Genomic DNA, 22,200 nt, shown 5'->3' with positions numbered 1-22,200 from the left:
TCCAATGCTTCTCCGATCTTCCAATTTTTGACCCCTTTTCCATACGCTCCCTCTCCCCACTCCCCAATCTGGTTCTGGTTCCATCTGCCATACACCTCTCCCACTAATGGTTCCCATTATCACATTCCTTACTTACCAGATTCCAGCACTTGGTAGCCTCTCTGTTCCTATTTATCACCCTCCAGCAGCTGTTTCCCCCCCCACCTTCCCTCCCCCCAACCCTGGTCTCCATCTACCTCTTTGTAGTTGACTGCCTCCATCTATCACTCTCCTGCCTCTGCCTCCCAACTCCACCCTCCCCTATGTGGCCCCAATCTGCCTGTCCTCCCTTACCACCTTCCCCCTGGTCCACCAATCCCCTCTGACCCCTGTCTCCTCATCCCATCCCCCTCCTCTCTATTACTGGCTATCTCCCTTCTCCACTCTTAATCCTGATGTAGGGTTTTGACCCAAAACAATTCCTTTCCCCCTCCACAGATGCTGCTCATCCAGTGAGTTCCTCCAGCAGATTGTTTGTTCCTCCACATTCCAGCATCTGCAGGCTCTTGTGTCTCCGTGAGACAAATTTAGCTAGTTTTGATTCTTAGCAGCAAAGCAATCTTTTTGAAAATGTAGTCTGTTAGTCCAAATCAGAATCTAGTTATTATTCACGGAAGTTGTGAGTAGTCTTGGACACAATAATATATGAGATTCCGTCTTTTAAGTGGCTTGAGAACCAGAAATGAAGGGTGTGATATGTAGGTGAACATTTACATTGCATCAACTTATGCCCCATTTTGTTTTAAATTAAAAAAAAATTTTTTCTAAATTTTATTTACAGCGTGGTAACAGGCCCTTCCGGCCCAATGAGTCCGAGCGGCCCATTTTAAACCCAAATTAACCTACCCGTACGTCCTTTGCAATGTGGGAGGAAACCACGCAGACACGGGAGAATGTACAAACTCCTTACAGACAGCGACGGGAATCGAACCCCAGTCGTTGGCGCTGTACCATGTGCTCTTCATTCATTAGTGATTAATGTTTGGGCAGAAAGGACACTCCAACGATAATCTAACTCTCAGCTTCGTGGTTGTTTTTCCTTGCCCCCTCTCCTTGCATTCAGGTACAATTCCAATTTGTGCTGCTCACCGATACACTATATTCCCCACTCCCCCCTGAATTACTCCCTGCTGAGGCAGAATTGGATCGGGAAGTCCGACTGTTCCCGAGGACTGTGGTTTGCAGTGGAAGTTCAGGATCTGAAGAATGGTGCAACACATTATTGGTCCTTGGAGAAACTCAAGTAAGCATGTCTTAAATATTTCCTTTGCTTTTGGTATTCTAATTGTGTTGTATGTTACAGTATCCTATGTTATAAATGGGTAACAAGCTTTCATCTTAAACTATATGTTTTCCCAGATTGCTATTATGATTTAATTGAGGAAAGCCCTTCCGTAGTACACCATGTCTATTCTGAAACTCCAATTAATGGTAGAGCTCCAAAACTTATACTATGTGCTAGTGTGGTCTTTAAAGTCATATAAGGCTTTGCAGTCTGCAGAGCAACTGTTACATCCTTATCCTCCTTTACTTATGGAGTGCTGATATAATTTCCTGCCTAAATAATTCTCCTCAAGTCCACAACCAAAATTATTCAACCCAAAAAACTTTGCCAAAGACAAAAATGAGCAGGTGCTGGAAGAAAAGGTGATTGTAAAATCCAAGGCCCAATCAAAACGTTACATTTTGGTGAGGTTTAAGTAAAATAGAACTCTTGAGTTTGGTGGCTGAAGATTCTGTCATCAGTGATTCAGTTGAGGCTTAGAGTGCTGGGAGGGGGAGCGGGAGGGGAAACAAACACCTACCAGGCTTGAGTTGGAGAAGCAGGGGTTATGTCTGTACAGAGTTGGAGAAAATTACAAGAGGGTTAGAACAGAATTAGTAATTTAATCTAATGGAACTCCAGCTACTTATCCCTCAGAGGTCACTTTGAGTTAGTGCAGAAGTATTTTCATCACCAAGACAACTGTTTTCAGTTCCTTTCTTCGAGAAAAGGAGCAAGGTCCAATTGTCGTCAGAATAAGCTAGTGGGGTGGGTGAGGTGGTCACTGAGCAGGTGGTTGGGGGCTGTGAGGGAATCAGGTGGAGGGGCAAGGTCCTGCTGTAAGCGTGTCAGCCTGTGTGGGTGGGGGCAGAGGTGAGTGGGAGCATGTGCAAGTAGGTGGGGGCAGGACTAGAGCTGGTGGGGGGAGAAGGGTGTGTGAGGTAGGTTGAAGTGGTGGGGAGGGACTGTCCCTGTGCTGATGCAGTTCCCAGTATACCTGTGTATGGCACCATCAATGAAGTAGTGGCCCACTGGCTTTTAACAAGTTATGTATGTTTCTATTAGTCAAAAATAAAACTCCCTCTGTTAATGGCTGTCACGGAATTCTGCAAAACCACCGGCTGAGGCTCTGCAGTCTAAGTCTGAATGCTAAGTGGGCTTGACCTCTGTAACCTGTTTCATCCTCTTCAATAGGTTGCTGCACAATAAGTAAAATGTGGCATTGCCAATGGCCAGCTGTCGGTCTGTCAGCTTACAGGGAAAGCAGACTACAAAGTTAAAACGCACGGCACGTAGCTGGGTAGCTTCAAGCTCCTTGGAGATGATGTGTTATTTTGACTGAGAGTAGATGAGCTGAATGCAAGAATGCCAAGTACCTGCGCTGCTTGCCAGAAGCTTTGGGTCGTACTGAACTGCAAGGATCAATGCAGTGTCCAGCAGTGCTCTTCCTCACTTTAACTCCTTCTTTTAACTCTAATTAGTTTTCTTGTTGTAAATTAGCTTTCAAACTGAATCAGTTTTCCAACAATGTGGTCCTTGATTTTTACATAATGCAATATTGAAAAATACTCTTGCAGTCCACACACAGTGCTGAAACATTTTACACGTTGCAGGGAAATCCATCTCTCTCTGCCTCCAGCTGCATTAGTTGGTGCATTGAATGAGAGAGACCCATGCTGTGCTGATGTCAATCTACAATAGTGGATGGGGTCGGTTGTATCATCAGTCCCAGAGTAAACGGATTAGAGCAAAGTCACAGGTCTGGCTGCACAATACATGTTCCAGATTCTCAGGGTTCTCTCTCTGCCCTCCACTCCCCTCAGCCTCCTGCTCTCCCCTCCCCCTTCCCACTACTGCCTACTCTCCCTTCCCCTTGGCCTCCTGCTCTCCCTCCCCCACACCCCCAAGCCTCCTGCTCTCCCCTCCCCACCACCACCTACTGTCCCTTCCCCCTCCCCTCGCCCTCCTGCTCTCTCTCGCGCCCCCCCCCGTCTCTCCCGCCCCCCCCACCTGTTCTCCCCTCCCCACCGCCACATACTTTCCCTCCCCCGCCCCCCCCCCCCCCCGGCCTGCTCTCCCCTTCCCACCACCACCTACTCTCTCTCCCCACTGCCTCCTGCTCTCGCTTCTCACCCCCAGCATCCTGCTCTCTCTCCCCCCGCCATCTACTGCTCTCCCTCCCCCTCCCCCCTCACCACCTCCTGCTCTCCCTCCCTCCCCCTCCCTGCTGCCTCTTGCTCTCCCTTCCTCCCCTCCCCCACCACCTCCCTCTCTCACTCCCTCCCCTCCCCCCAGCTACTCTCTCCCTCTCTCCCCACTGCCCTTTCATCCTTATTCAGCTCTTTCCATGTCTGAATCCCTTCCTGTATTTCATCGGTTTCTTTGATGATGGGACTTTACTGTACACAATTAGTGCATTATTTTAATCCAGGAAATGCTTTGAGAAGTTTGGAATAAGATTAGAAGCTGGAGACACACGAGACTGCGGATTCTGGAATCTGGAGCGACACACAGGATGCTGGAGGAACTCAGCGGGTCAGGCAGCATCTGTGGAGGGAAATGGACAGTCGATATTTCGGGTGGAGACCCTTCAGCTGGACTGGAGGGTGGCCAGGTGAAGGGTCTCGACCTGAAGTGTCGACTGTCCAGTTCCCTCATCAGATGCTGCCTGAACCGCCAGAGTTCCTCCAGCATCTTGTAAGATTAAAAGCTGTTTGATTCTTGTGGCGATTTTACCAACTTGGTTGGTTTTTGCTGTTGATTCAGTGAGAAAACTGACTGGCCAACTAAATAGGAAACCAGAGTTGCTTGTGGTCCAAAAAAAAATTTAAGTTGTTCCTCTGTCGCCCCCATGCTGATGTTAGTTATCCGGCCTGCAGGTCAATTGATGGTTACGATCAGCGCTCAGTTAAATGTTTCTGGGTTCAAGTCCAACTCCAGACCTTGAGGAAATAAATTTTGGGTGACGCTGCAGTGCAGTGCTGAGGGAGTTCCATCGTGGCTTTATATCTTGAAGACCAGCGGTGAATTTCTCCCCAGTATCCAGGATGAAATTTTCCCGCAGTTGGTATCACAAAAACACATTATCTGAACATAGGATATGGAAGAGTACAGCACAGGAACAGGCCCTTTGGCCACCATGTCTGTGCTGAGCACAATGCCAAATTAAACCCAATCTCTCTGTTCTACACGTATCCCTCCATTCCCGCATATTTGTGTGTCTACTGAAAGCTGCTTATGCCTCTATTAAAGCTGCTTCCACCACTATGCCTGGCAGCCTTTTTCCATACCACTATCTGTTTTTTAAAACCACCTTGCCCTGCACATCTCCTTTCAACTTTCCCTCCTCTCACCTTAAATGCCTGCATCTGAAACACACTTTTGTCGTAGGGAGGTGGCTCTGTACAAAATGGCCACAGCAATTTCCCCAGTACAACAGTGTCGACTGTAAAGTGTTTCGACACACCCTGAAAAGGGTGTGAAAGGTGCCGTAGAAATGTGCCTTTATTTCTTTGGGTTGTAGATGGCCTTGTACAATCTTTGAATAAACTGTTGTCCTTGAGGGCTGCACAGACTAAATCACATTTTCCTTTTGGTTCTGCCTTGGCAGTTGCCTTGTAACAGCCTTTCTTCACTTTGCTGCATTGGAGAGTTGAAGGCCTGATTAGCCCTTTGTATTGCTCAGGTCTTTTATACATATATATATACCAATTGTGTTGCTGTTCTCTTATTAAATAAATATTAACCAAAGGCGCATTGGTACAAAGAGGATCAGAATTTGACAAATTATCTACCCTGGTATATACTAGATAGGTACAATTATATATAGGAACAGGTGGGTACATTTGAATTCCCCATTATTTTTGTAAAAGAAAGTGGTATTTGATGTATGGCAATATTGTAATCATGACCAGAGAGGTTCTTAACAAACACCCTTTATTTGTGCAGGCAGAGATTGGAACTAATGCGTGAAATGTATGATCGTGCTGGTGAAATGACTTCCAACACACAGGATGAGAGCGAGAGCATAATGACGGGCAGTGACCCATTCTATGACCGCTTCCACTGGTTTAAACTCGTAGGAAGGTACGTCAGCCTTTTTCCTCCACGTCAAAACCATCTGGCAGTCAGCTCGACAGCTGTGAGATCTGCACTGGCCAAGATATCAGTTATACTGATGAAATGGATATTTTGTTTTTATTTGGAGCGTTTTCAGATCTCTTTCTCTTCAGTGCAATTAATGCTGCAGAAAATTTACATTAAATCCAAGGGATTAACTGCTGTTGAATGATATCAGAAGCACAGATTTCTGTGTAATTTATAAATGCACGACACTCAACAAAAACCTAGTTTTCTGTCAGGTTTGTATTTCAGAAAGCACTTGTGTTATTCAGTCATCATTCTTTCAAGCAATAATCATGCAAAAATCTGTATATTGGATCTAGTGAAATCATTATAGAGCCTTTGGTTTTTGAAGTGCTTTAGCGGTTCATGTTTACATACAGTCTTATGCTCTGTTGCTGAACTATGGGTTATCAAACTAAACATAATTTAATGACTGTACAATGAAGATTAAAAATCATCAGGGAGGCGATGTTTAACTTTAGGTGATGTCACATTTAGGAGGTTGGACTTCACCTTTATCTCCCTGTTGGGCTCGGGATCCTGGAAGGATGATAGGGGGATGTTGAGAGGCTGCTATCTTTAGTGGTAAAGTCTACAGCGGTGGGATGCAGTCTCAAGGTAAAAGGTGGGTCATTTAGGACAGAGATGAAAAATGTCTTTATTCAAAGAGCTGTAAATGCTCAGTGATACGTCTTGGGCCAAGAATGATGGATTTTTGCATGTCTGAAGGAATTGGTCTACAAGGGTTGGCTGGGAAAAGTGGAAGATCAAACACAAGTTTATAGACTAGTGGAGCAGCTTGAGGCTGTGCATCCAACTCTTGCTTGCAAAACTCAAACAAAACTGGCCGGTTTAGCAAGAGTTTAGCAGTGAACTCAGCCCATCACGGTAATCATCGATGGAGATTAACTGCATTAATACGGTGATAGTTAGGGAACAGAGGAGAAACTTGATGCTCCCTCTGATACGGAACGAGTGATACTTGCGTGCTGTGCCAGAAAAAGTTTTCATGGGTATGAACATGTTTCCCTCAAAATAAAAAAATTAACTCTTTGTTTTCTCTTGAACACTGCCCCTGCAAATGACATTTGGACTGGTAGGTGGATGGGAGAGGTTTAGAGGGGTGTGGACCAAACACAGGGAAATGGGACCAGCTCAGGAAGGCAGCTTGGTCAGCATGGACAAGTCAAGCCGAAGGGCCTGTTTCCGTGCTGCGTGACTCTCTGACTTTGTTCTCAGCATGTCCCCACCCCTACCCCAGAAGACCAATTATAACGCTAACCTTGCCATGACGTCTGACTGACGATCAAATTCCAAGCCCTCTAGAACTGTATGTCTTGCTCCAGGGTGTCAATTAATCACACTGATCTGATGATTCATTGTTAGATGAAAGGCTCACACCGAATGGCTGCAGCTTTTGATTCTCACTTCATCCCTCCTGAATCCACCACTCCCTCCAGCTAGCGCAGTAGGTGCGTGGGAGCAGCACTGTTTACAGTCTTCCCTCCAAGTCACACACCCCCCCTCACTTGGAGAAATAGTCATTTTGTTTTAAAGTGCTTATCACAGAAGGAGGCCATGGAGTACATTTGATCCAGGCCAGCTCCGAGCAGAATGATCCTATCAGTTCTATTTCCCTCCTCTCCTTATTTCCCTGTAGTCGCGCAGTTTATTCTCTCTCATGTGCCACTCAACTCTCCTTTTGATTATTTTGCTGCTTATCTAGCAGTGAATTAACCTACCAACACGTCTTGAGGTGTGGAAGAAATCTAGAGTACGTGGGGAGTGGTGGGATTACCTTGGAGCAGTGAGGTTTGAGAGAAGTCTTTGCTTTAAATGAGGGGTACAAGATCGTGATAGGTTTAGATACTGTGAACAAACAGAAGCCGTTCCTATTAGTGTAAGGTGTAAGTACAAACTCCCACAACAGCATCCGGTGTCAGGATCGAACCTGTGCCCCTGTAGCTGCAAGGTAGTAGCAGTAACCTCTGTGCCATCCATCGTCACTGGTGCCAAGTCTAAATCTCAGAGTTCGCTACCTTACTGAGGGAGTACTCGCACCACAGGGACTGCAGAAGCTGAAGACAGCAGCTTACCATCACCTTTTCAAGGACGATTAAATCCTGATGTTCCAGGGTGAATGACATTTGCTTCCGTGATCATCTTCTGCAGGTCATTCACACCTGGGACAAGTGGACAATAGCTAACTGCCTTCTGTGGGTCTAGAACCTACTTCAGGACAACAGATGAGGTGGTCATATATGGTTGAAGCTCACCTTACACATCACGGTCCTGGACTGTGATCGGCCTGGCTTCCTCTCATGGGGACTGCTGTCCCTCGATCAGAGAATAAATTCTGGCAGCCAGTGGGACCCACAATCCCGCAAATGAATTCAAAAATATATCTGTACTTGACAACTAAATGGAATCAGAGTTGTTACAGTACCAATGTAAGGCCATTAGGCCCATGGAGACCATGTCAGTTCCCTGTATGTCCCGTTACACTACTCTCTCCCCTGTAGTTCTGCAGGTTATTTTACCCTGAAGCGTTTATCCTGCTTCCTTTCTAAAAGACCTGACTGACTCTTCTCAGTAGAAACACTGTGTTCCGGATCAAGGCCACAGTGCATTTAAAAAACAAAGCCCTCACGTCTTCCCTTTTTCATTACCCACCATTTAAGTTCCCAGTCCTTACACCGTACACTAACAGGAACGGTTTCCCTTTGTTCACAGTATCTAAACCTATCACGATCTTGTACCCCTCGTTTTAAAACAAAGACTCCTCTCAAACCTCACGGCTCCAGGTAATCCCAGTTTTCTATCTGGATTCCTGCATCTGTAGCCTCTTTGCCTTCAGTTTTCTATCAATGTTTTTGGAAAACCAAAATTCTTCACAGCAGATATTCGTGTTCATTTATCCAATGGTCTCATTTTACCTTTTGCTGGCTGGAAAATGGTCATAGTTGACCGTGTTTGGCATGGCGATGAGAGAAGTTGATGTTACTATACACCGAGATGCGTTGGGCTTTGGAATGTGCTTTGGTGACAAAGGGAAACTCTCAGAAGCTTGCACACAAAATGCTCATTGAAAGGAATATCGCTGCTGGAAAAGAAACCTCAGCGTTCTCTACGTGAATCATGTTTGGACCATATATGGACAGACGTGACACAGATCATCTGCAGCAAACATTTGCTAAACTGCAACTGAAGAGAAGGATTAACCAGCTGCTGGAGCTGAGTTAGTCATTCCTCAGGTTTCCAGTCTGCCAGTGGCTCAGAGCTGCATCAATAACATGCTCATCTGCTGAAATGTTTGTGTCCATGAAGAAGTTTTGAGATTGATCCACATCGCCAAAAGGATATTTTGAGGAAGTGAATCCTCTGTCTACTGTTCAATAACTAGTTTAAAACGTGGGAAGAAAAATGTGTTCAAGAAATGGTTTGACCTGTCTGTTCAAAATTTAGAAATTCAGGCCAGTGTTTTTGGGAACCATGGACAGTGGGGTGTGGACCCTTCTCAGGGCATCTGCACCAGACACATGCTCACTCTCTGAACTGGGCGTAAAAAGATCCCAGATTTTGTGTAGCAAAGAGAAGCTTGATTTTATTAGGCCTAGCTCTAATTTTAAAATCACGCCACTTTTCTGGTTCCTCTCTTGAAGGAAAATATTTGTCTAATACCAATTCTATTGAGTGCTCATAACATCTTAAAGACCCCCAACCAGATTAGACCTTTCAACTCCCAAGCTTGTATGACTTACCTTCATCATTTGATCCTTTAAGTCTCTGTTTTATTTTGGTCAGTCTGCATTGTGTATCCACCAAGGCATTTCCAGAGATGGAGTACTTGGAGGGAATGCAGTCGTCCAGACGGCCATTGGCCAAGACTCTCCACAATCTGAAATGTAAATTCCACTCTTTTGCCTCTCAACATATTGAGACAAGGGTAGCGCAGTGGATGTTGTCTATATGGACGTTAGCAAGGCCTTTGACAAGGTCCTGCATGGCAGGCTAGTCTGGAGATTGCATGGGATCTAGGGGGAGAGAGCTAAATGGGTTCATAATTGGCTCAGTCGTTGGAAGCAGAGGGTGATGGTTGAAAGTTGTTTCTCGGTCTGGAGGCTTGTGACTAGTGGTGTACCACGGGTTGGTGCTGGGGCTGATGTTCATAATTTATATAAACGTTTTGGATATGAACGTACGAGACATGGTTTGCAAGTTTGAGGATGATACTAAAGTAGGTAGTATCGTAGACAGCGAAGAAGATTATCAAAAACTACACAGGGATCTTGATCAGCTAGGTAAGTGGGCTGAGGATTGGCAAGTGGTATTCAATTCAGATAAGTGTTACATTTTGGGAAGTCAACCAGGATAGGACATAGACAGTGAATGGTTGGTGCCTGGGGAGTGTTGTGGATCAGAGGGACCAAGGAGTACGTAGTTAGCTGAAAGCGGCAACACAGGTACACAGGGTAGTGAAGAAGGCGTTTGGCACGCTGGCCTTGATCAGTTAGGGCACTGAGTACAGGAGTTGGGACATTATGTTGCAGTTGTACAGGACGTTAGTGAGACCGCACTTGGAGTATTGTGTACGGTTTCGGTTGCCCTGTTTATAGGAAAGGCATCATTAAACTGGAAAGAGTGCGGAGAAGAGGAGGATATTGCCAGGACCGGTTGGGAACGGCAGGATTTTATTCCTTGGAATGTAGAAGATTGAGGAGTGACTTTATCGAGGTGTATAAAATCATGAGTGGCATGGATAGGGTGATTGCACACAGTCTTTTTCCCAGGGAAGGGGAACTAAAAAACTAGAGGGCATAGGTTCAAGGTGAGAGGTGATAAATTTAAAAGGGACCTGAGGGGCAACTCCTTCACACAACGGTGGTCTGTACATGGAACGAGCTGCCAGAGAAAGTGGTTGAGGCAGATACAATAATAGCATTCAAAAGACATTTGGATAAATACATGGATCGGAGGAATTTAGAGGGATATGGGCTAGACGCTGGTAAATGGGACTAGCTTGGTGGGCACCATGATGGACAAGTTGGGCTGAAGGGCCTGTTTCCGGGCTGTATTACTCTGTTTCTATAAAATGACCAGTGGAATGAAAAAAAACTGTGATTAGATTTTCTCCTGCTGTGTTCAGATTAGTTTTAAGGTCAACTTCTAATAGTTTATGTTCCTGGACTCAAGTCCCTTGGGTTTACCACACTTTCTTATCTTTGATAATTTAGAAAATACTCTGGCTTTCTTGGATTCCTCTGACTGCCCACTTTGAATTTCATTTGCCAGTGTTTTACCCACCTACCGAATCTGAACTTGTTCCTTTGTAACAGCCATTGCATGTGTTAGTGTTCCAATTTCGTATCATGCCTCATCCTGGGTAAAGAACGCTTTCTTTCATCCAAAGTGTGTGTGTACAAGTAGCATTGCCCTGGGCAAGATCACATCTTACATCCTGGCAAATAATGTACATCCCCTTATCATTACTGCCTCTCCTTCATTTCTCACATCCTGGGACTGACTCTCATACTACACATTCTAACTGCTGATTTTACACTGTAAAACTGTGATAATGCAGCACTCTTGGGACTTTGGTCACACTGAACAGACAGATTTTTAGGACAATTGGAAGTTACTCTTATCAGTACCACTTGGACACTTTTCATACACTTTTTTTCCAGTGAAATTTTCCAGTGAACCCAGTGGGCTTAAGGGGAGCATGTGAAATGCGTCCTTGGTGAGTTTAAAGGGAACAGGGGAAACTACCCGAGCCAGATGCTGAACTGGATAGCACACTATTGGATTTCTACTGTAATCCACTGAGCAATGGCTATTGAATGCCTTCTGGAAGTCTGCATTGGAGTGTAGTTCAAGTACCAACAGTGCAACATGATCTTCACTGCTTCCCTGTTTGATTGCAGTCTTTGTCCAGATTTGCATGCTTTCTGTAAACTGTAGATACGCAGAGAATCCTTCTGCATTTTCTTTCCCTGGTAACAAAGTTGTCTTGTTCTTTCCAATCCTGACTTTCCCTGCAGCTTAAAACCTTACAGTCCTCCCATTGCATTTCTAACAATTTATCATTGATATTTTATAGTCATATAGCGTGGAAACAGACCCCTGAGTCTGCACTGACCATCAAGTATCCATTCACACTAGTCCTACTCTAGTCCCATTTTATTTCCACGTTCCCATCAACTCCCCCCAATTCTAACACTCACCTACAGGCTCATGGCAATTGACAGTGACCAACTCAAATCCACCTGTCTTTGTAATGTGGCAAGAGCTCCAGGAGACAATCCACACAGTCACAGGGAGAACATGCAAACTCAACACAGCACCAGAGGTCGGGATTGAACCTGGGTCACTGAAGCTGTGAGGGAGTGGTTCAACCTGCTGCGCCACTGTACAACAATTATGAAATGCTCAGAAAGGATTTCCTTTAATTGATGGAAACTCCCCTTTTGTCCTGTATTCCATTGTTCAATTCCTTACCTAAAGGCTACCTGATTATTTGTTTACAACTAGGACAAGGGACTGGAATCTTATAGATGTCATTGGTTGATCAAACACATAAAGCTGACACACAGTCTACTAAATTGTTCCCTAACAAACCAAACTTCAAAGTATCCAAGCAATGACCGGCTTTTAACCCTTTCATAACTGAGGAATGAAATTTTTTATCTAAAGTCAAACTTTTTCATGTAAACACAACCAGAGTTTCTTCAGCATTCTTGTGAGCCTCTTTTGTCAGGGGACCCCTCTAAAGATTCAGTTGGATTCATCAGACTTCATAAATCCATGCTGCCCATACTTGTACAATGCTCAGTCCTTTATTTCCTGTTAATTTCCAGCTGTAGTCAGGTCTCTCTGAAGGTCACCATATCCATATTCTTCAAGCTGGATTTGTGCTTGCAGTTATTTTATCCGTCCTGATATGTACATTCATTTTCAACGCCTTTACTTGAGTACCTCTCCCCATCCTCCACTGATGGTATACTTCCCACACTTTTGGGCAATCCAGAGAAGTTATGGGGGACTCCTGCATTGTCGGAGGTGCCTCCTTTCTCTTGAGATATTAAACCAAAGTTGCTCTTTCAGATGTACATAAAAGATCTCATGGTGTAACTTTGAAGACCAATTGATTAGGGTTTCCCATTTCTCGTCCAATTATCACTCCATTGACATTCCTAAAAAAGATTGTTCATTTGGTTATTGTCCTGTCACTTTATGTGGGAGATTGCTGTGAGCAAATTGGATGTAGTGTATCCTGGGTATAACAGTGACTGCTCTTTACTTGTGTTGCTTATTGGTTGTAAGGTACTTTGAGATGTCCTGAATACATGAAAGATGCGATAGAAATTACGGTCTTTAATTTCTTCATCATACTTTTGATTGTTGCATTTTGCTACAAAGGCAGTTTAAAATGTTATCATTTTCATTGCTCCTGCACTGTTTTAAGCAAGTAGTTTGCCATGAAAATTCTGGTGCCAGAGTCCCTTGGATAGAAACTCCTTCTTCCCACACCTGTCTTCTAGTTGCACGTTCTTTGCTGATCTGTTTATCCCTGTGTCATTCAGTGTCTGGCTGTGGTAGTGAACCTAATTTTATACCCTTGGGATCTTGCTTTTTAAATGTGTTGAGCTCTTAACATTCCCTCAGTAGGAACCCACACCCTTTTATCCTCTGTTGTTGAATCTGACATGGATCACCACTCTGTCCAAGATCCCTTTCAGCCAATAAGTTATATTGACACCAGGTAGACACCACATTTCTCGGAGCATCGATCATGTTTGCAGAGAATAACAGTTCTGACAAAGGGTCTTTGACCTGAAACTCTAACTCTCTTTCTCTTTCCACAGATGCGGCCTTACCTGAGTACTTACAGCATTTTCTGTTTCTATTGCAGATTGTAAAATCTTTAACTCCGGCCTTTATCTTTTGTTTGGGGATCCTTGTATGAAAATTTAGAACTACACTTGCAGAGTTAATGAAAATGATTGTACTGCTAAAGGAATTCAGTGATCGTAATACCTTTTAGGATCACCAGTTCTTATGATAAGAAATTGAAGTTCTCTTTCAGTTTAATTTCCATTGTAAATTATGTTCTCAAAAGTACAGCCTGTAAAATACTGCTCAATCGATGGAAATTTGAGAGAAACAGTTATTAAAAAAGTCTCTCTTTCTTTACAGTGTTCATCTTTAATTGTTTCTAGGTCTCTTATGTTTTAACATATTCAAGAAAAATGAACTGTGAAAGGTCAAGTGTGGAATTGTTCACTCTAGCTTGAAGAGATTGAAATAATCATTAACACCCATTTTTCTCTGAAATAAAAGTCAATCTTGACCTGTGCAATGGAAAGTAACCCTTTCTTACCCTTAACTATACTCCAGTTCCCCAATTTTCCACGGCTGTGTGAACGAGCACCTTGCTGATCGCACACCCTCGCCCACCTTCTCCACAGCTGATTCTGACATCACTGAGCTTGCTGATGAGCAGCAAGACGAGATCGAAGATTTGGACGACGAAGCCTTTGTGGACGATACTAGCTCAGATCTGGGCAATGAAGAGGGTTCCGACATCTTCGGCGATGGACAGGATCCATTTTATGACCGGTCCCCCTGGTTCATTTTAGTGGGAAGGTTGGTGAGGTTCCTTGGAGAACAGTGGGAAGGGACTAGCTCTTTTCATTGAAAGCCTTTATAAACCAAAGCATCAAAACAATTGTATTTAACCATGTATGAGAAGCCTTGCTTTATTGCACTGTTTAGCTCACGGAGCTAGGGATTTTCATTAATGTTTTGAAAGAACGCAAGCCAATTTTGCAATCCATAGCCCCATCTGTTCCTTCATAAATTGGTGCGTACCTTCTCAAGTGAGGACATTTAACGTTCCTTGATTTCAAAATATTTCCATTTAATGCCATTGGCGTCAGCTCTCCCCCAACAGATTAAAGGATTTGTGTCGGCTGCTTTTAAGCTGCTGGATGTAAAATAGTACTCCAGTCACCATTACTGATAAGAATAATGACTCAAGTGCATTAAATTGACAAGCTGTTGTTGAGTAAAATGCTGCTCTAATCTGTATACATAGGAACGTTCATAAGAATTACATTTACTTTGCAGTATTAATCTTTATTTTTTTCCCCCTCAGTAATCTTGACTTTTGTGCCATCCTTCTGTAGATAATTAAGACTGGTTAGGAGACCACAAAAAAATATGCAAATGCAACAAAATATAATTGTTCACTCTGGTGTAAAAAAATTTATTTGAATCTTGATGACACATGATTTTGACATGTTACTGTGGCTGAAACTAGCCTTAGGAACCCATATATTTTTCACTGATCTGAATATTTTCAAATGGTCCCACACACCACTTCCCTTTTGCATTTGGCTTGAGCTTGATGCTTTTGTAGAACAAAGTCCAGGCTGTCAACTCCATGCATGTGTTGATAAGCCCCCACTGATACTTCTGAATCTAAATAAACTTTAAAAAAGCAAACCTCTCTTGTTTAGCCTTAACACGTGGAGGTGCAGACAAGGGGATGTGAAATACATTATAATGATGCAGCCTTGGGTAGCGTAATGCTTGCTTCTTTCCAATTGTAATACTGCCATGGTCAACCAGTTAATTGACCAATTACTGCAAAGCAGATGAGAGATACATAAATCTTCTACCTAATTCCATGAGCTAAACTAACTATATTGTGCTGACTGTGCTGTAAATGAATCCATAATAAATACATGGAATGTACATGACTCTCTGAAATATTGCACGAAAAGATGCAATTTGATCTCCTTGTAAATTTGTGCAGCAGAGCTTTCTTATTAGCGTAGCAAATTTTGCAAGCCAGGTTTATGGTGAATATACTTACTTGAAAGATTGAATCAACACTAAAATCGAGTTAATTCCTCACTCCGAGGAAAAGAACAAGTGTGGCAATTGAAGACCATATAAGAAATGCCAAATTGTTTAGCAGTAACTGTTTGATAAAGTTCAACTGCAGTCCAGCTTATTTGGATGTTAATATTATTTCCTAGATCACTGCAGTGCTTGTACAGAGTGTCCATCTTACTAGTGTGACAAAAAAAAATAAAATTAAGGTTCCTGTGTGCTTATTTGGATTTAGATGTGTCTTTATATTCCTCAATCTATAATCTGATCATCCAAAGCCGAATATTTAGTCCAGTAAGGAACGACCTGTGTTTTGGCAATCTGCAGTAGATGAAATATATTTAATAAGCAGGTTTTGCTGTATGAATGTTTTTGAATTTACTTGGGTTGTTAAAAGAGCTTGTCCCTTTGACCTTCTCCCATGGCATGCTGGGGCAGTATGACAATTTCATAGTTCCAATTTTCTTTTCATTAAAAGGATTACTTTGTAAACGTTGTCTGCTGTCCTCAAATTGCATATGTGCGTGTTACTAGTTCAACATTCCTTTACTATTGGCTGTAACTTTTACTTTTCGATTAGAATTTTATTTGGAAGATTGTTTTGTTTGGAATTTGTTTATCAACATGCCATTTTTTTACCTCACCAATCTTACTGCTGATACTGTTTCATCCTCTTCAGTCTGCTTAAAGGAAGGCACATTAAGCACAGATGTTACTATGAACTTCAAGCTGCCGTTTGATGACAGTAACTTTGTTCTTTTCGATGACTTGGCAATTTCCAAAATTTCTCCAGTTTGCTCTTTCTTTCCAAGAGGTCAATATGCTTGCTCAGCAGACCATGTGTGAGGAAGAGCGCAGGATGAAATGATAGTATGGCATTCTAAATGTCCATAGTCCTTGAACACTCAACAAGTATAGGAGTTTCTGATTAGGCCTGTAAAATACGTTTTCTACATTGGAGGTAGCTGGGAACACACATTGCAATAACTTACAGACTGCAATTGTTGTATCTTAACTTCAATTATTTTTACCATGCCTTACTAAAGTATAGTTGTGCTGATAAATGCTGCAACTGATACTAATTGATCCTGCCAACCTCTTTTGGGTTCTTTTTGATTATTCAAATCTGTAAACATTAGCGCTTTTTTGCTTATTTTTCTTTCTTTCTGATAATCTTTTGTAGTAAGTGTGCTTACTGACTCGAAGCAGACTGAATAAGGCTCATGTGATTCCTTTTTTGTTCCATTTTAGGTCATTTTTTTCATCTCATTTTTAATCTTCATAATGCTAGTTTGCCATATTTTCTGTTTTTATAATGTTTATTTCAGTCTGATTATAATTCATTTTTCTGTTTAGCTTTCATTTTACAGCACTTTCCCTCCCTTTCCCTCTCACACAGTTGGAAGATGTGTGGGGTGGTAAACAAGTATACTTGAAGTATTGGCCATGGTGATAGTGGGTGGGAGTGGGCTGAGGCAGTAACAGGCCATAGTTATTAGTATTTATAATCCATCCATCTGAACAGTAAGGATTTGCAGATATCCCATTAAGTGGTGAGGCATTAAGACAATTTGAATCTTGGCAAAACGTAGCATCTTGATTTTGCTATTATAAATTAAAATCCAGGGTACAATTCCTTTAATCATCTTGTGCTTCCAATTGTATTGTCCAGGTTAAATAAATGATTTGGGAAGGGAGTGACAGAGAAATAGGATCAATAGTATTTAGCAAATCAACTACTAATACTTTGAACTTGCCAACAGGATGTGTTAAGTTACTGACTAGTTATGGGCACCTCGTGATCTCAGATCACAGCAGCAAACTTGGCTGTCATCTATGCTCATTACAGACTGCTGCATCAAGCACATCATCTTCTACCAGTTTTGTATTGCAGCGTTAACGTGGTTTGTGAATACAATTTAGTTTGCGGCCACACATTGTAAGTGTGCAGAACTAGCAGAAGTAAACCGAAGCTTCATAAGTCTGAACAAAGTTAGCAAGTTGAGCTTTCCGTAAAATTTCGATGACTAACCGCAATTAAACGTGTTCAGCAAATCTAAATAAGATGAAAATTTTTAAATCTAGATTAAGTAAATTCAAACCAATCTTGTTCTTGAATTAAAGATTCTTGATGGTTTTATAGAATTCCTAGCATAGAGGTTTTTAAAATTCATTGACGTTGACAACCTTTATAGCTAATGCGCTAGGCGTTTTCCCTACATTTTCTTGTTATTTAATATACAGCTGAAATTTTGCCTTTCCAGCAGCCTCTTAAATTTTGTGGATGTCTTTGACCAGTAATCTACATGAATGATGTTTCCCCTAGGAGAAATAATTGGAAATAGTTCTTTGCAATTTTATCCTGGATCAAAGATGTCACTGATTCTAATATCCATTTACCCAGACTTGGTTGTATCTATTTCTAAAAGGATATGATTCAACAATATCTGCACATCCCTACTGTCAGGTGTTGCAAATATTCACACAGCATTTGCAACTTGAAATTATATTTTGTCCCTGTCTTGTGTCTTTTTTTTCCACAGAGCATTTGTTTACCTCAGCAATTTGCTGTATCCCGTGCCCCTTGTTCACAGAATTGCTATAGTTAGTGAGAAGGGAGAGGTCCGGGGATTCCTCCGAGTGGGTGTACAGGCCATCACAGGTGGGTTTACTGGAACTGGATTTGTCACGGTTGAGGCTTGGTGATATGAATAACCTGTTAGTATGACTAAGATGCCATTACTACATAGAACACTACAGCACAGTACAGGCCCTTCGGCCCACAATGTTGTGCCGACATTTTATCCTGCTCTAAGATCTATCTAACCCTTCCCTCCCACATAGCCCCCATTTCTCTATCATTCATGTGAGTCTCTTAAATGCCCCTAATGTATCTGCCCCCACAACCTCTGCCAGCAATGTGTTCCACGCACCCACCACTCTCTGTGTAAACAAAAAACCTTACCCCTGACATCCCCCTTATATCTTCCTCCAATCACCTTAAAATTATGTCCCCTCGTGTTAGCCATTGTTGCCCTGGGGAAAAGTCTCTGACTGTCCACTCGATCTATGCCTCTTATCATCTTGCATACCTCTATCATCTCTCATCCTCCTCCTCTCCAAAGATAAAAGCCCTAGCTCTCTCAACCTATCCTCGTAAGACATGCTCTCCAATCCAGGCAACATCCTAGTAAATCTCTGCACCCTCTCTAAAGCTTCCACATTCTTCCTATAATGAGGCGACATCTTGGGATTATAATACTATTACACCTGATTTAATATTTTGTTACTCCTATACCAAAGTAATAATTTCAATACCTTCTGTGATTTCTAAAAGGTAAAAATGGTACCTTTTCTAGTTCTGTTGTCTGAATTGTAAAGATAAAACAATGATGAAGCTGCAATAATACTCGGGTTCATTCAACTGTAGAGAATTTCGTCCAACTCCCCACAGGCATCTCCTCTTATTAATGTCTGTGCAGTTGTGTGTGTCAAACTTGAACTTGCATGGAGTTCACCTGAATGTTTATATCTCAACTTCCAGCTGATGAAGAGGCACCAGATTATGGGTCAGGTGTTCGCCAATCAGGGACGGCTAAGATCTCATTCGATGATGAATACTTCAAAGAGGTATGGCTATCTTTCAACCCACCACTGTAGTTTATGCCTATACATGTCTGTTACTTGTATGCCAACATGACTTACCACCACGTTGCTCTTTGTTGCTCGAATTGCAGAGTGGCGTTTCTTCCATGGTAATGTCACGCTCTGGGCTATCGCTGGAGGAGCTTAGGATTGTGGAAGGGCAAGGTCAAAGTGCAGAGGTTGTTACCCCATCAGAGGAGTTGAACAGAGTCAACGAGCTTGGTAAACAATTTTCAGTGAACCTTAACGTAGCGCTGCGTTGTGAACGGAAGCAATTGCTTTCTCAGACTGCTGTTGGAGTACAATGAGATTATACTAGATGTCTAATTGAGTTCACTGCCATGAACCTCCTTATATTATATCAATATAATCCTTTCATCAGAAAGGGAAGCCATTTCAATAACCTTGTCAGGGTTTAGTAAGATAAATCATAATGTAGCCAGCCGAATAAATCTTACTGTTGAGAATTTCTTCAAAATCCTATTAAGAATTGTGGAGTACTGAGCAAATCTGGTGCTTAAAACTCATGTTGCAGCAATCCAGGTTATAGTTGCGGGAGAGGTTGTGGTAGTGGGGGGATGTAAACTTCCCCAACATTGACTGGGATTGCCTTGGTGCAAGGGGCTTAGAGGGGGTGAAATTTTCATCCAAAAGAGGTTTTTGAAACAATGTGTATATAGTGTGACTAGAGATGGGGCAGTACTTAGGAAACGAAACTGGGAAGATGGAGGAAGTGTCAGTGAAGGAACGCTGTGGGAACAGTGACCATAATTCTGTAAGTTTCAGTGGAGACACAAAGAGACTGCAGATGCTGGAATCTGGAGCAACAGACTATCTGCTGGAGGAACTCAGTGGGTCGAGCAGCATCTGTCACGGGGGGGGGGGGGGGGGGGGGGGGGGGGGGGGGGGGGGGGGGGGGGGGGGGGGGGGGGGGGGGGGGGGGGGGGGGGGGGGGGGGGGGGGGGGGGGGTGGGGGGGGGGGGGGGGGGGGGGGGGGGTGGGAGTGGTTGGTGAGAGAAAATGTTGATGTTTCGGGTCGCTGATTTGGTTGAGTTTTTTTTTTGAGGATCTAGACGAGCTGGCTCATTGGATCCAAACTTGCTGGATGGTAGCGGAAGAGGGTAGTGGTGGAAGATGTCTGTCTTGGAAGTCTGTAGAGAGACATTTCTTCAGGTCACACTTGGGGCTAATATAGGAGATGAGATTATAGAAGGGTAGGGTTAGAGTACAGAGTTTATTGCCCCATCAGAGGAGCTGGGTGAACGATTTTCAGTGAGCTACAGTGATGATAAGGAGGCTTGCCATTTTCTGGCAGATTGGCACTCGAACCTCCATCCCAAAAAATTCACTTCTTCCACCACCAGCACACCCTGCAGTGTGGTGTGTTATCTCAGAATCAGGGTTATTATCATTGACATATGTCATGAAATTTGTTGTTTTGTGGCAGCGGTACAGTGCAAGACATAAAAATTACTACAAGTTACAAAATAAATAAGTAGTGCAAAAGAGGAATAACGAGGTAGTTTCATGGGTTCGTGGACCATTCAGAATCTGATGGCGGAGGGGAAGAAAACCCGCAATTTCTGCCACCAAAGGTGGACACCATCTTCTGCAGGTCCTTCTCCAAGCAGCACTTCATTCTGACTGAGAAGTATCTCACTGTTCCTTCACTGTGGGGTCCAAGTTCTGGAAATTTCTTAGCCAACAGTACAGTGAGGTGCCTACATCAGATGGACTACAGTGAATCAAGAAGGTGCCTCACCCCCCAACTCAAGAGTGATTAGGAATGGACAACAGGTCTTGGACTAAAACAACCACATCCTGTTGAAGAATAAAGAATGGGTCTACAAAAAAAGGGCTTACCACAAAATAGGATTCCCTTCAACTGCTCAGATTACCTCAACAAAGATCAGACTCCTGGTTATTTTTAAAAGCAAGTAACAATTAGAGTTGTAGAGTTATACAGCACGGAAGCAGGCCCTTCGGCCCAACTGATCCATGCTGACCAAGCTGCCCCATCCAAGCTAGTCCCAATGTTTGGCCCATAACCTTTCCAATCCATGTACCTGTCCAACTGTCTTTTAAAAGTTGTTATTAAAAATTATAATTAAATTATAATAATTATTAAAAATAATTATAAACATATATTTGTATATTTTATATATTTATATAATATTTTTGTAATAAAATATTCCAAATTTTCATTTATTAACTATTACATGTGACTATTAATTCAGAGTATTGTGATCTTAAGCATGATATAACACAACGTATTCTGTAATATTTTTACTCTTTTGATGCATGTACTCTGTATTTTTTCTCATGGAATTAATAAAAATATTGTAAAAGGAAAAATAATTAAATTATATTATTAAAACATTGACCCTTTTTACTTTCTTTCTTGACTCCTATTGTCATTACAAAAGTATTAAAGTACGACTCCCAATTTTGAGATGACATGGTATTATTTAGAATTTGAAAAATGCTTCTCTGTTAAAGAAGTTAATAATTAAAGTAAATTCAGTTCTACATGTGGCATGGCATTTAACACTGAGTTTGATCTTTCTATGAGCTTAGTTTGTTTTTTTTTGGCCATTTTCTGATCGAGTCTCTAAAGTAGCTTAATGTATAAATTTATTTTTCCAGAGTATTTTATATTTGATTTTGGTCCATATTAAAATGGAGGCAAACAATGGCTTAAATGAAGGGGGTTATTAACTTGTTCAAACCATTTTTTTTCATTGTGTGCTAACTGATTTGAATAATGTTTTAATAAATTATTGCAATTGTTTCTGGGTCTTTTGAGCAGGTTTTAAATTGGATACAGAATTGGACCCCAAGTTATCCTCAGAGAAGATTTCTGACGATGTTGGTGAACACCTGAAGATTGGCAGTGTTTTCACTTTCCGGGTTACAGTGTTGCAGGCCAGTGGGATCCCACCTGAATACGCAGACATCTTTTGTCAGTTCAAGTAAGCATCTTCTTTGCAAGTGCACTCCACAGTTCACATCTCTTCGTAAACATCATCCAAAGCAGCAACAGGTGCTATTTACTCTGTAGATTTGGCAGGTTTCAAAGTGATGATGCACAAATTATGAAATCTCTTGCAGAGAGAGATGGGAACTGTGTCATTCTGTATGCAATTACATACAAATGCCTTGCCCTTTTGATTGCATCATTTAAACTGGTAATATTCTTAAGCATGTGCACAGTAATTATATCCTCC

General features: G+C 42.4%; 1 protein-coding gene across 1 annotated transcript in view; it reads left to right on the top strand.

Moving 5' to 3' along the window:
* kif1b (kinesin family member 1B) overlaps positions 1-22,200 on the top strand; it is a 229,691-nt gene that overhangs the window by 161,973 nt on the left and 45,518 nt on the right. The window contains 8 exon segments of the mRNA XM_052039294.1: positions 1,103-1,219; positions 1,221-1,282; positions 5,252-5,389; positions 13,826-14,074; positions 17,872-17,990; positions 18,873-18,958; positions 19,066-19,195; positions 21,783-21,945. Of these exon segments, the coding sequence (XP_051895254.1) occupies positions 1,103-1,219; positions 1,221-1,282; positions 5,252-5,389; positions 13,826-14,074; positions 17,872-17,990; positions 18,873-18,958; positions 19,066-19,195; positions 21,783-21,945 (1,064 nt within the window).

Source organism: Pristis pectinata, chromosome 26, assembly GCF_009764475.1.
Source record: "Pristis pectinata isolate sPriPec2 chromosome 26, sPriPec2.1.pri, whole genome shotgun sequence".
NCBI classification, from domain to species: Eukaryota; Metazoa; Chordata; class Chondrichthyes; order Rhinopristiformes; family Pristidae; genus Pristis; species Pristis pectinata.
The sequence above is the reverse complement of the archived record's forward strand: the minus strand, read 5'-3'. Positions and strand labels throughout refer to the sequence as shown.